General features: G+C 40.5%; 1 protein-coding gene across 1 annotated transcript in view; it reads right to left on the bottom strand.

The window, feature by feature from the left end:
- SLC30A10 (solute carrier family 30 member 10) overlaps positions 1–11,052 on the bottom strand; it is a 40,070-nt gene extending 29,018 nt beyond the window's left edge. The window contains exon 1 of the mRNA XM_063115467.1: positions 10,602–11,052. Within this exon, the coding sequence (XP_062971537.1) occupies positions 10,602–11,052 (451 nt within the window). The remainder of the gene's footprint in view (positions 1–10,601) is intronic.
- Positions 11,053–14,589: the final 3,537 nt, after the last annotated feature.

The following is a 14,589-nucleotide window of genomic DNA, read 5'->3' as shown; positions in this document are numbered from 1 at the left end:
AAGTGGTTGGCACTGGAAGGCCAGCCTTATGGTAATGCAGCAGTACTGTCTTAATAAACTGTTCATCTAGTCTTCAGGGGAGCCATGAGTGAAGAGAACACAGAGCTGGGGAGTGTTGGGAGAGAACTCCATTCCTCCCGTCTCATCTGTCAATGAGGGTACCACCAGTGTAGCCTCTTTCTGACGCCCTTCATTCCCTCCAATCCCCACATAAAAAGTCACTTCTGGGGTGAGAGGATCTTCTCTCATTGGTGGGTTTGGTTAAAGAAATGGATTAAGCCTGGATCAGCCCTTCCCACACATTCCCCTTCCAACTGCCTGCCCACAGAGAATGACACCCTCTCTGTTCCTGGACCCACCTCGGCTCTTCCAGTTACTGAGCAATGCCTGTGAAAGGACGAGCAAGTTCACTCCTGAGATAGGTAGTAGGAGGCCTATTGTGACATCCATGATACATCTCCAACCCAGTTTTTACCAAAAACTGAGCTACTATTTTTATCAGTATCTGACTAACTTTTATCCCTTCTTTCTCAGTTCTAGATTCATGAGTGAAAGTTACTTATTGACTCCCTAAACTCTGAACGATGTCAGCAATTGACCTTCAGCATCCGAAGAGCTGGTTGCTGGTTACTCTCTTCTCTTCTGCATAATCTCAAGGCAGTTTCTTCAGGTAAAGAAGTCTACAGAAAACAGAGAGCCCCAGGTTGGTGACATCACCAAGATGGTGTAATAATCTCTACTCCTCCTTGCCACAAGAGATCAACTTGCAACTATTAAAACATAAAAACTGCCATCCTGTAATCACTGGAACTTGGGAGAAGAGGCAGAGAAACCAGATGAGTCCGTGAAGGCATCAAAAGCCTCAGCAAGGGAGAGGAGGTACCATCCCAATGAGACCCAGCCTCAGCCATACCCTGGGTCAGCATCACACAGTGTATAGAGCAGCTACCTGGAGATGGCAAAGGCGCAGTAGCACCCTTTGCATGAAGCTACTTGGAGTCTGCAGGGGAGAAGGATGCCACAACCACTACTAAAAACAAATAAAATGACTTCAGTGTGCACCATCCCATTTCCCAGGCCAGTAAAACTGCTCACAAGCTTCTCCAGAACCCACACAGGAGGGACAGACTGCAGCCAGTGGGAGAAAGGATTCACACAGAGCTTGGTGAGTTGTCATGGGGGACTCATATGGAAACATTTGCAGGGCCAGGGTGGTGGGAGGGTTGGCTCATCCACCAAAGGTGCATCGGGTAGCTATATATGCAGCTAATCTGCCTTCCTATCAGTACAGGTACCACATGGTGGAGACCAGTCAGGGCAATAGAACTGCAGGAGGCACAGTTTGTGGGACTCAGTCCCAAGCCAGAATTTCCACACAGCCCAGTTGCATCTGTGGTGACCCCACATGACCTGAAAGTGACTAAAAGGCTGACAATTAAAATCTGCTTCACACCAAAACGGTTTCCCAGGCTGAGAAACATCAGTACAGCAGCAATTTAGCACAGAGTTCAAGTTCCATTCTCTGTAAGAAGATTCCCCCAAACTGAGAAGTAACTACAAGACAGCAAATTAGTTTCAGGGAAATTCTTAAGTGGTGGTGATTGCTATTAATCCATCACAGAATGGAAAAAGACCATAGACCAGAGACAAAGTTCTGATAATGAGCAGCAAATATCTAACACCACCAAAGAGCACCTATAAAACCTGGAAGAGGTAGCTGTCTCTTCAAATGCACAGACATCAACCTAAAGACTCAAAGATTGAGAAAGAACAGAGAAATATGATACCACCAAAGGAAAGAGCCAGCAATAGACCCAGAAGTACAGCAGATTTATGAAATATCTGACAGAGAATTCAGAATAATCATCTTAAAGATGTTCAGGGAGTCATAAGAAAATATACACAGAAAATTAAATGATATTTGGAAAATAATCCAGGAGCAGAACAAGACACTTGAAAAGAAACAGAATCAATTTAAAAAGTCAAATAGAAATTCTAGAAATAAAGAATATGTTTTCTGAACTGAAAAACTCACTAGAAAGCTTCAATAACAGACTTGATCAAACACAGGAAAGCATCAGTGAGCTCAAAGACAGAACATATAGAATTATCAAATCATAGGAGCAAAATGAAAAAAAATACGAAAAAATAAAATGGAACTGCAGCAATTATGGGACTCCTTCAAGTGAAGTAACCTCCACATGACTTGTGTGCCTGAAGGAGACAAAAAAGCAATCTATATATTAAATGTCATCCCTATCAAAATACCAATGACATTCTTCATAGAAATAGAAAAAATGATCTTAAAATCTGTGAAGAACCACCAAACACCCCGTATAGCCAAAGCAATCTTAAACAAAAAGAACACAGTTGGAGGCATCACACTACCTGACTTCAATATATACTGAAAAGCTATAGTAACCAAAACAGCATGGTACTGGCATAAAAACAGACAAACTGACTAATGGAACAGAATAGAGAGCCTAGAAATAAATCCACACACTTACAGCCAATTGATTTTCCACAAAGGAGCCAAAAATATAAACTGGGGAAACTACAGCCCCTTCAATAATTGGTGCTGGGAAAACTGAATATCCACATGTGGAAGACTGAAACTAGAACCCTCTCACCACACACAAAAATCAACTCAAAATGGATTAAAGACCTAAATTTAAGACCTGAAACTGTGAAACTACTGGAAGAAAACATAGGGGAAATGCTACACGAAATGGGAATGAGCAGTGCTTTTTTGGAACAAGACTACAAAGGCACAGGCAACTAAAGCAAAAATATATAAATGGGACTACATCAAACTAAAAAGCTTCTGCACAGCAAAGGACACAATCAACAAAGTGAAGAGACAACCTACAGAATGAGAAAAAGCGTTTGCAAACTACACATCAGACAAGGGGTTAATATGCAGAATATATAAGGAATTCAACCAACTTAACAACAACAACAAATATAACCCAATTAAAAAATGGGCAAAGTACCTGAACAGACATTTCTCAAAAGAAGACATACAAATGGACAACAGGAACATGAAAAACTGCTCAACATCACCAATCATCAGAGAAACACAAATTAAAACCCCAATGAGATATCTCACTCCAGTTAGAACGGCTATTATCAAAAAGACAAAAAAAACAAATATCCTGGCAAGGATGCAGAGAAAAGGGAACTCTCATATATTGCTGGTGGGAATGTAAATTGATACAGCTATTGTAGAAAACAGTATGGCGTTTCCTCAGGGAACTAAACATTGAACTACCTTATGATAGAGCAATCCCACTACCGGGTATATACCCAAAGGAAATGAAGTCAATATTTCAAAGAGACACCTGCACTCCCACATTCACTGCAACACTGTTCATAATTCCCAAGAGATGGAATTAACCCAAATGCCCATCAACAGATGAACAGATTAAAAAAATTGTGGTATATATATATATACACACACACAATGGAATACTATTCAGCTATAAAATAAAATGAAATCTTGTCATTTGCAGCAGCATGGATAGAACTGGAGACCATTATGTCAAGTGAAGTAAGCCAAGCACAGAAAGACACATACCACAGGATCACACTTCCATGTGGAATCAAAAAAAAAAAAAAAAAGTCGTTCTCATAGAAGTAGAAAGTAGAATAATGGTTACCAGAGGCCAGGAAGGGAGGGGAGGTTGGGGGAATGGCAAGGAGAGGGAAGAAGTGGTAGATTAACAGGTGCAAAGCTATGCTATCTAGTCTAAGTGAATCAGTGTACAATATATGCCTGGATTGAAAGAACACACCTCACTCCACAAATATGTACAAATAAATGTTAAAATAAATAAATAAATAAATGATTGAAAACTCTGTGGATTATTTTCAGTGGAGGTGGATCCTAAGGGAAAAAAACCACAGATGGCCCCATCCATCCAGTTCCTTCTTTGTTCTGACTTCTCTGCTGCTCTTCCAGACAGAACCAGCCCCTGCTTCTCACTGACCAGAGTCAAGAGTCATCTTTTGTCTCTTTTCTATTGGGCTGATATGTGTTTAGAGATGTCACAGCACACGAAGAACAAGAGCCCAGACACATGAGGTGCTTCGGAAAGTTTGGGGAAAAATAGAATTAAAAGATGATAAAAATCTTTCTGTGAACTTTTTGAAGACTCTTAGTACTTCATCAAAAATGGCCTCCTCAACATTCTCTCAAGACACCTTCTCAGATGTAGACAACACGTACTAGGACATGAACTGTGGAACACATTCTAAGGAAAATAAGTCTGTAGATATTGTTGCCTCTCATAAAAAAAAAGATGAAAAGATTGTATGTCACAATCACTAGAGACAGTTGTACACAATGTGTTTGAAAAGGCACAATGACAATTGTCTTCTTCACAAGAGCAAGAAAGATGCTAAAAATAACAAAATATATTCTCTACATCTTGGAAGCGTCTGGCCAATAGGAAAACCAAAATAATAAGCTTACCTTCACTCCATCATCCTGGATAAGTAAGCTTCTCAGTAAGGAAAACGGAGATGTCATTACTCACTAGGCAGGACTGTAGAGAAACATTTAAAAGGCAAAGCATCTTATGACAGAGACAGTACATCAACACAAAGTCTGATTCTAACATTGACTTTGGGTTGGCTGTAAAATATTTAGTGCTTCGGTTTCATCTGTAACTAGGAAATCACAGTCTAGCATATGGGCTACATTTGCATTATTTTAATGAGTGAAATATTGACTTTTTGTTACCATTAAAGCAGTTTAAAATATATCATTTAAAAAATATAAGTAATGCCCTTTACAAAAACACTATCCTGAATACCTTACAAGAGTCCTTTGAAAAATAACACATTGTGAGGGTATTATTATTTATCCAAAGAAAAGCATAGTGATTCTTTGAAACAGATGTAAGTTTTGACACGTGAGATGAGGCTCAAAGTGGTCAAGTATCTTTTCCAGTATAAGACCCAGTGAATGAGGGTAAAAGTTCCAGAACATGTATTTTCCTTCTGGTTCACCTATCACTAGCCCATCATCAGTAAGACACACGTTCAGTATGGTCTGTAATGCGTCTGCTTTGAGCATATGTGTGACAAACAATTTTAAGGTGCTGGCCACGCATAAGTTCATGGTTGAGGTGCTAGTTCGTGGTTGAGGAATAGAGTAAGGGAGTCATCTGCAGGGGGATGTCACTAATATCTCATTTATTCCTTGTCCCCCAGCCCTTGGACAATCACTATAACCACCACCACCACCATCACATTTACAGAGTGTTCAATGTATGCCAAGTGCTGTGTCAAGCACTTCACACACGATGTAATTTCATCCTTGTGACATCCTTATGAGACAGATGCCCCCACTTTACAGATGAAGGAGCTGAGGGTTAGAAAGTTTCAGTAACTTTCTGGTGGTCACTTGGCTGCAGGAATTAGAATTCAATTTATAATATATTAACTTGCACTTTTTGATATGCTTTTTTGTGATTATTGCCAAATAACTTCACGATCCAGGATTTTCTTCCTTTTTTCTTCCTCCCTTACTTCCTTCCTTCTTCCCTCCTTCCTTCCTTTTTCCTTCCTTCCTTCTTCCCTCCTTCTTTCCTTTTTCCTTCCTCCCTTCCTTCCTCCCTCCTTCCTTCCTAGTAGAGTAGGGTCTTTAATTGAGCTTTGACTTAATATTTTAATTTCTTTTCACCCTACCACTAACTAGCTGTATGATTGTGAATTTGTCTCTGAACCACTGTTTTCTCATCCGAAAAATGGAAATAGCAAGTATTCTCTCTAGCTAATTATTTTGCAAAGCATACAATTCTCCAAATGTATGTGATATGATGCTATTATTCTCTTTATACCCTCACAGTACCTGAAAACTCAGAGATGTCAATAAACACTCGCTTATCATTACAATTTAACTCAGATATCAGTCCTAGCAGCCTCTGCACATTAGAAGAATATGGCTAAGAACAAGGAGCTTGTCCCTTTATCTCCTTTTTTTCTTCACTTAATGTGATTTCACAAGTGAGAAATAGCATCTATTTTTCCATCTTCCTTTAATCTTTCTTATTCACTCAATGTGACTAACACCAGACCCCCTTCACTGGAAGACAAGAGAGGCGAGGGGTTAAGCAAGCTGTCAGGAACATACAGAAAGAGATGTAAGGGAATTTATTAGGCATCTATTGTGGGATAGATGCTGTGATCTGTGACATGCATATGTGTTCTTATCACTGAAACCTCATATGGAAGTTAATTGATCAAAACCAATGATGGTGCTTGGAAAACACCAGATAGTGTCAGATATGAGCAAACTGCAAAGTAACACCTTCTGGAAATCGAGCATCATGCTTCTTAAAATTATTTAATAATTATCACAAATTTCCAATCTTCCTTAGAAAATCTTTCCCCTTTCCAGTTTGAAAAGCTCTTTCAGTTGTGCAGCGTCTGTTACCTTATTCACGCCATAGTATTTGCTACTGGGGACGAAGCAGCAAATTCCCCTTGGCCTCTCCTGAAACTCTCAGAGCCTTGCCTACTCTGCTTGTCTGTGGATAAAGTTTCTTTCAAAGAAAAGGAAACCCGACTTGCTTTCAGTATGAAAGGCCGCCATCAGGCTATAGAACTGAATCTTAACTAGAAGCTTGCAAGAGCAGCCAGTCAGCAGGGTATTAAAACCTGAAACAACAAACTGCTGTTTGCTGAGCTGTCACGGCCTCTGATGAGTTGGCCGGAGGAGCATAATGCCAGAACGGTGGAAATGAGAGCAAGAGTGCGAGTGAGAGCAAGACAGCGAGGGAGCACAGTTTGGAACCAAAACAAAATTAACTTAAATTCAAAGGACAGGCATTTTGTTAAAATAAATAAATAAAATTAATAAACATATATTTCAGATATAAATTTGTCATTTATAAATGATATAGATGGCAAGCCTGATCTGTCCTAGACAGAAAAAAATACAAAATGGAGCAGAAGCGATCTTACTAGAAACGTGAGCTGCACAAAATTACCTTCAGCTTAAAACAAAGGCCAGTGTGCAGCAGGATGTCTCTTCCAGCACAGCCAAGGGCATAGAGAGTTCTAGGAGTGAAATTCTAAAGAAAACTCAGGCCCGAAAAAATAAAAGACAGAATTCAAACATAAAAGAGAATGTGAACGTCAAGGAAAATCAAGTAAACTAAACAAAGAGAAGGAAAAAATGTAAACAAAGCAAATTTAGTTCCTAAATTTGGAGAAAGAAACAAGTTGGTGACACGTATTTCCCAGCTCCAGAGCTGCCTGTTGTTCTCACCCCTCCCCCATGCCCTTCTGCAAACACGCTCACGCACAGAGCCATCAACATTTTGGACTTTAAACCTATTTTGCGTGTCTTTCCTTCATAGTTGCATTTTTAACCTTTTTTTCACTTTGCATTTTACTTCAACGAAAGACACCGGCTCCACCATCTCTTGAGTCCTTCACATGTTTTTTCGTGTCAGGGATGGACTCGCACCAGCTAGATCTTCATCTAAGGCTTCCAGGCTCCCTTAGCTCAGTTAAATGTTCTAGACATTCTTTTCTCTCAGGTTTTAAAAGAAAAATTTGGCTCTCTATGTCTGATTCTCCAGCATAATTTATTCCATGAATCCTAGGAATGTTGAAAGCCTTAACTGTATTATACAATCTGTTTTGTTAATATTTAATTTAAAGTTGGTGGTCTTGAATATTTTTTACTTTTCTGTGATCTCAAACATCAAGTGTTAACTGGTATCCATTCCTACACCAGATAGAGCAAAACAAGTAAACGACCCACAGAACCAGGAGAGACTGAGGGCTCATTAAGTAAAAAGCTCTCTCTAGCTACAAAAGAAGTGATGGATTATCAAATTCTGATCACTAAACCAGAAGTACCAGCAGTTCTGTAGTTTATAGGCACTTCAAAGTGCTCCAAGCTAGACATTTTGAAATTCTTTTTCCTAAACTTAGATCACATGTTTTGAAGTCAAGAGTCTTTTTTGCCCTCATAGTTTATACCTCTGGTTATGAATTAATATGTATGGATTAATCACATTTCTTCTTGAAAGGTGAGCCAATTGGTATTGGGTTAATGTTCATTTATGAGCTTCATCTGACCCAAATATTTACTTTTTACTTTAAACTCATTTAGGTGGTAGATGGATATCAAAACGTATGGTTTAGAAAATGTGATAAATACATAACTTGAGACATAAATGCTAATAAGCTAAGTAACTATCCTAAAATTCTTTGGAGAGTTTAAACATTCTAAAATTTCTTTATTTTTTTTTTAAAAAGGTGACCGGTAAGGGGATCTTAACGTTTGACTCTCCCAAGTGAGCTAACCGGCCATCCCTATATAGGGATCCGAACCCTTGGCCTTGGTGTTATCAGCACCACACTCTCCCAAGTGAGCCACGGGCCAGCCCTTAAACACTCTAAAATTTCTAGTACAAGAATTCAGCAACACCAAAAGTTACCAAAATGATAATGGTAACATAGAACATGGATCTTAAAGTATTAGCCATATGTGTAAAGTACCTGCCACTATGCTTATTTAAAGCAGAGTACCGTGTGGCATCAAACACTTCAAAGGAAGATAGATGCTCTGGAATTAAGCCAGGAGAGACCCATATGGTCAGGGTGCAATATTTGTCTTAATGCTGTTACCTTAGCATGAACACAAACACTGGAGAGCACTGCTTCCCAGACAGGAGATGCACGGGGATCCATCCCAGAATAACTCCATTTACAAGAATAGGACTACAACTGTGTAGCAGTTCTCATGGTGGCCAGAGTCAGACCCTTCGCCTTCATTGCGTTTGTAATGTGCTGTTTAACAGTATATGTCAGAATAAAGCAAAATTAGAACTGCTAGGGGACAACTGAAAACCTAATAATAAGCTCAGCATTGTTTTTTTTTTTTTTTTTTTTTTTTTTTTTGTCGTTTTTTCGTGACCGGCACCCAGCCAGTGAGTGCACCGGTCATTCCCATATAGGATCCGAACCTGCGTCCCAGCACAGCACTCTACCGAGTGCGCCACAGGCTCGGCCCTAAGCTCAGCATTGTTAACACTAACCATTTGAAATCATCTTCTTTGCCTTAAATCTGTACTTAGCAATAAAAATATGTATTTGTCATATCAAACATGTGAATTTTATGATCTGGAACCTCAAGATTTTCACATGATGAAACCCAAGGCATAGGTTCTCAGGTTAACTAATAATTATCTTTTACAAAAGATGAGGCCCTGATTAAGAGATTCATTAAATTGGATAAAGATCTAGACTCTATCTTCTTTGTTCCTTTAGCATATACTATAGGTGCTCTTATAACATACATTCTACCAATAGGGAAATTAAGACGGGCAAAGGATAAGGGACTGGATCCAACTGACGTAATTTATAGTGGTAGCAAAGACAATGAAGAATGTGAGCTTAGACTGAGTCTCCACAGACTCAGTTGTATAATGTCCCTGCTAGTGAAAGAAAACTGATCAGTGTCGAATAAGCAAAAATTTGACATGTCTTAAAATCCAAATGGGCAATTAGCATTAAATGATGGATTATCATATCATTCAAAGGCTTGCATTGTGATTTTTTTTTAAAAGGTTAAAGTGCCTGTTAAGTTCCAAACACTTAGCAATTCCTTTAGTCCTTACTTCCTCCATATTACAGGTGGGGAAACAGGCTGGACAAGGTAATTGGGCTACTGCCCAGTGCTAGAGCCATGATTTGAATTTGTTGAATCTGTTCACACTATAGGACTCCTTCTAAAAGAAGCACTGGAAATTTCTCTTCTGCAAGAACCTTTTGATATATATATATATTTTTTTTTAATTCCTCCTGTGGCAACAAATTAAAGAAACATGATTCCATCTAATAAAGAAGCATCGTTTACATTTATTCTTTTCCAAGATTTTTAATTCAATCTTGTGACAGACGATGACACAGTAAGTTTGGTACCCACTCTTTAAGTCTCTCCTAATGATTCACATATAAATTGTTTTCCTTTTTCTCAAATAGAACAGATGCATACAATAGATAAGTGCAAATATTTTTATTCAAAAAAGAGCTAAGTTTACTAGATCATCTTTATTTTTTCTCTCCATTTTATATAACATTCCTTGAATATATTCCTAAGATTTTATCAGCCTAGCTAATAAAATCTGATCCTTTGCTCTTTGTGCATATTATATGGAGATATTAAAATATTATTTTAAAATTCAAACACAGACATGTCATATCTGGGTAAGCAAAAGCAAGTCACTTTAAAGGAGACCGTTTTCAATGTCACATCCACGTTCTTTCAGATTGCTCCCCCTATGGCTAGGTTGATGCTTTTGCGCCTGAGTTTCCACCTGTCTGAACGCACTTATTCATTCTCTGTGAGTAAAAATTAAACACAACACCCCAACATGAAAGTTGCCTGCTGCCACTCTGCTCACAAGAAACCAGACTGAAGGAGACTCTTCTGACAATGACCTATTGTAAAGTCACAGGGACAAGAGGCCCACCCAGTGAATAGGGCCTCTACCTAGCACCATCAGAGGCCCCGTGAGATAGCACCTGCCGGGACTCTCACCAAATTTACTGCCACCATCTGAGGAGCTGTTTACCTGTCTCGGTGTCTCCCTGGGTCCTGGGCGTTGCACAGTAACAGCAATCCAAGAAGATGACATAGTTAACAACGTTGAAGAACAGACCGATAATTCCAGCACTGAGGACTAGAAGTGGGTTTTCTGTCTGCTGGGGACTCATGTACCTTTTGATGGCTTCAATGAGGATGCTGAACATCAGGGCCACAGCAAACACGGAGTTGCCAAAGGCTCCCACAACATCTGCCCGGAGAAAGCCATATGTGCTCTTCTTGTGCTCTCGGATGTTGCTGACTCTCACTCCAAGCAAACCTATGACCATGGACACCAAGTGGGAAAGGACGGCAAAAGCATCGGAGGCCAAGGAGAGGGAGTTGCCTACGTAGGAGATCACCAGCTCCATCACGAAAAGGAGGAAGCTAATGACACACATGAGGATTAAACGGAAGCTTCGTCCAGAGTATCGCCCCATGGCAGCTGTGAGCCCTGCAGCCCCTCTCCCTTTCTGGGAAAGGCTGAGCTCCTGGGAGAGCAGCTATAGATGTGGTGACTACAACTCTTAGACAACTCTCCTCTTCAGCCTTTCAATGCTTGTCATATTTGGAAATCACCGTTTATAGGCTACTATAAAGCCATAAAAGAGTTTAAAGGACAGTAAAGAGACGTCACATGAGCTGGGATTTATGGAAACAGAAGACAGTGGGTTGAGATATAGATTGGCGGTGTTTTTGTTTGTTTGTCTGTGTGTGTTTAATTTCAGAAGTCAAGAGCTTCTGTGTCTTTGAATCATGTAGAAGCTCATCAGCAGCTGTGGCTGCTCGGGTGGTGCAGAAGCACCTCTGGCAAAGCAAGTCATTTGACATACACAATCTTATCTTGTCTGCATGGTTTGTAAATAGTTTTGAGTGCCACTTATGGCATAAGACAGGGAGTATTCTAGGGGTCACTAGTCTATAGATCAGAGCTACAGTAAGTGAAAGCCAAAGGTGAAGATAGTGTGGGTTTTCTACTGCTTTTTGCTCACTGACCTGGAATAAACAAGCTCCCCACTTCCAAATAGTCTCCATAAAAAAGACAAAGAAAAACATCCCTCATGTTCAGGAAAGATAAAACAACTTCAAGCTAGAGGAGCTAAAGACATAATCCTAGTTAGTTTCAGGAAGAAATCCAAATAATAATGATTCCACTGCTGCAAGGAAGTGTTTTGTTTTTGTTTATTAAATCTTACCTTCTGTCAAACATTTATAGCCCTTAAAGGCTATCAGTTCCCTAATATCTAAAATAACACTGGCCTCTGTTGTTTTGAGTAGCCTGCCTACTGTGACTCCTTTAAAGAAACATAGACTGATATTACTATACCCAACCTTTTCTTTTCTGAATTTAAAGTCTGACTGTTATGGTTAATTTTATGTGTCAGCTTGACTGGCCATTTGGTCAATGACATCTAAGACATTCTGGATGTGTCTGTGAGTGTGTTTCTGGATGAGATAACACTTGAGTCAGTGGACCGAGTAAAGCAGAGACCCTCTCTAACGTGGGTGGGCCTTGTTCAATCAGCTGATGGCCTGAATGGGACAAAAAGCCTGAGTAAGAGAAGACTCCTTCTGCCTGTCTTCAACCTAGGACATTGGCTTTTTCTTTCTTTGGACTCAAACTGAAATGTTGGCTTTTCTGAGTCTCAAGTCTGTGGACCTTCAGACTGGAACGACACCACCAGTCTGAGGTCTTTGGACTCAGACTGGAGCTACACCACTGGCTCCATGCCAATCTCAGGACTTCACAGCCTTTAACGCATGTGAGCCAATTCCTTATAATAAATCTCTTTCTGTTTATATGCATTCTGTTGCTTCTGTTTCTCTGGAGAACCCTGACTAATATACTGACTTTGACTGAAACCTGACAATTTAGACAGTAGCATCTCAAAAATTATCTCCAGTTCAGTTAATATTCTGACAGTTAGACTTCTAATACAACCAGCTGGGGAAAATTACTGCTCTAAGAATATCTCATTCACCCACTCATGCAGGAAATACTGAGTACATATGTGCCGGACACAGTTCTAGGCTCTGCAGAGATAGTAAGCAAAACAGACAAAAATCCCTGCCCGTACAAGGCTTATATTCTAGTAGGAGGAGACAATTTAGAAAATAAATAGTGAAATGTGTTAAATGGTTGATGGAGTTTGGATGTATTGTCCCCCCCAGAACTCATGTGGAAATTTGATCTCCAATGTGGCAGTGTTGGAAACTGATTGAGTCATGGGGGCGGGTCCCTCATGAATGGATTAATGCTCTCCCTGGGGGAGGGGGGAGTAATGAGTGAATTCTCACTCTGTTAGTTCCCACGAGAGCTTGTTGTTTAAAGGACCCTGGCACCTCCTCTCTCTGTCTCTCTCTCTCTCTCTTGCTTTCTCTCACCATGTGATCTGTTTGTACCCCCTGGCTGCCTGCCACTTTTCCGCCATTAGTAGAAGCAGCCTGAGGCCCGTGCCAGATGCACCTGTACCAGAATCATAAGCCAAATAAACCTCTGTTCTTTATAAGTTACCCAGTCTCAGGTATTCTGTTATAGTAACACAAAACGGACTAACGCAATGGTGATAAATATGATGGGGACAGATAAAGCAGAAAAAAGAGAGTGTTGGCATGGGGATGGTATTAAAGTGGTCAGCGTAGAATTTACCGAGATGTTGTTTGAGTAAAGACCTGCAGGAGGTAAGAAACTGAGCCACACAGACATCTGCAGGAAGCTCTTTCTAGGCAGAGAGAACAATGAGCATGAGAAGTTCAAGGGACACCAGAGAGGTCAGTGTGGCTGGAGAGGAGTAACTGAGGAGATGAGAAATGGGAGACAAGGCCAGAGAGGTGATGGGGGAAGGGCGGATCATGTGGAGCCCTAAGATGGGAGAACATTGAGCAGAAGGATGAGGAGATCCTTTGTTTCAAGGAATCACTGGATGTGTTGAGATTACATGAAAGCAGAGACTGGTTAGGAGACTGTCACGATGGTCTAGACACGAGATTATGGCTTAGACCAGGCGGAGAGTGGGAATATCCAGACAGGACCAGCTATATAATTCATGGGTTCTACTGCAAAATAAAAACACAGGACCCTTGCTCAAACATTATTATGAATATGGTACAGCTACTATGGAGAACAATATGGTAGTTTCCCAAAACATTTAAAGTAGGATTGCCATATGATCCAGCAATTCCACTTCTGGGTATATACCCAAAGAACTGAAAGCAGGGTCCTGAAGAGATATATGCACATCCATGTTCTCAGCAACATTAGTCACAATAGCCAAGAGGTGGAAATGTCCATCGGCAGATGAAGGGACAAATAAAATGTGGTACATACAGGCAGTCAAATATTACTCAGCCTTAAGAAGGAAGGAAATCCTGTCATGTACCACAGCATGGATGAACCCTGAGGACAAACAAGCCAGTCACAAAAAACAAACACTGCATGAGTCTGCTTATATGGGGTATCTTACAGTCAAATTCAAATTCAGAGAAACAGAAAGTAGAATGGTGGTAGCCAGGGGTTGAGGGGAGGGGGACATGGAGTGGCTGGAAACAAGAGGAGATAGAAAAAAGAAGAAAATATGAAGAGGTGAGGGGGAAGGAGCAGAGAGATGAAAGGGCCAAAGGAGAGTACCATTCTCCTGAGGTGATCTGAAGGCCAAGGAAGAATGTGTTTCAAAGGGGAGGGAGAATCGGCTGAGTCCTGTGCTGAGCAGGCAAGTAACACGAGGACAGGATTTGACATTATGGAGGCCACTGGTTTCGGGGGAGTGATGAGGTAAGTGTGGGGTGGGTTCCGGAGGACAGAGAAGAGGAATTGGAGATGGCAAGTACAGACGATCCTTTTACTGGGTTTTACTCCACAGTGGAAGGGATGTGGTGTCAAGAAAGGGGATTATTAGGTTGGGAAAAACAGCAGCATGTTTGTAAGCTGACGCAAAGATCCACCAGGGCAAGAAAAACTGACAATACCCAGGGGAGAA

This window comes from Cynocephalus volans, chromosome 11 (genome assembly GCF_027409185.1).
Source record: "Cynocephalus volans isolate mCynVol1 chromosome 11, mCynVol1.pri, whole genome shotgun sequence".
NCBI classification, from domain to species: Eukaryota; Metazoa; Chordata; class Mammalia; order Dermoptera; family Cynocephalidae; genus Cynocephalus; species Cynocephalus volans.
Note: the sequence above shows the minus strand (reverse complement) of the source record. Positions and strands in the feature narration are given on the sequence as shown.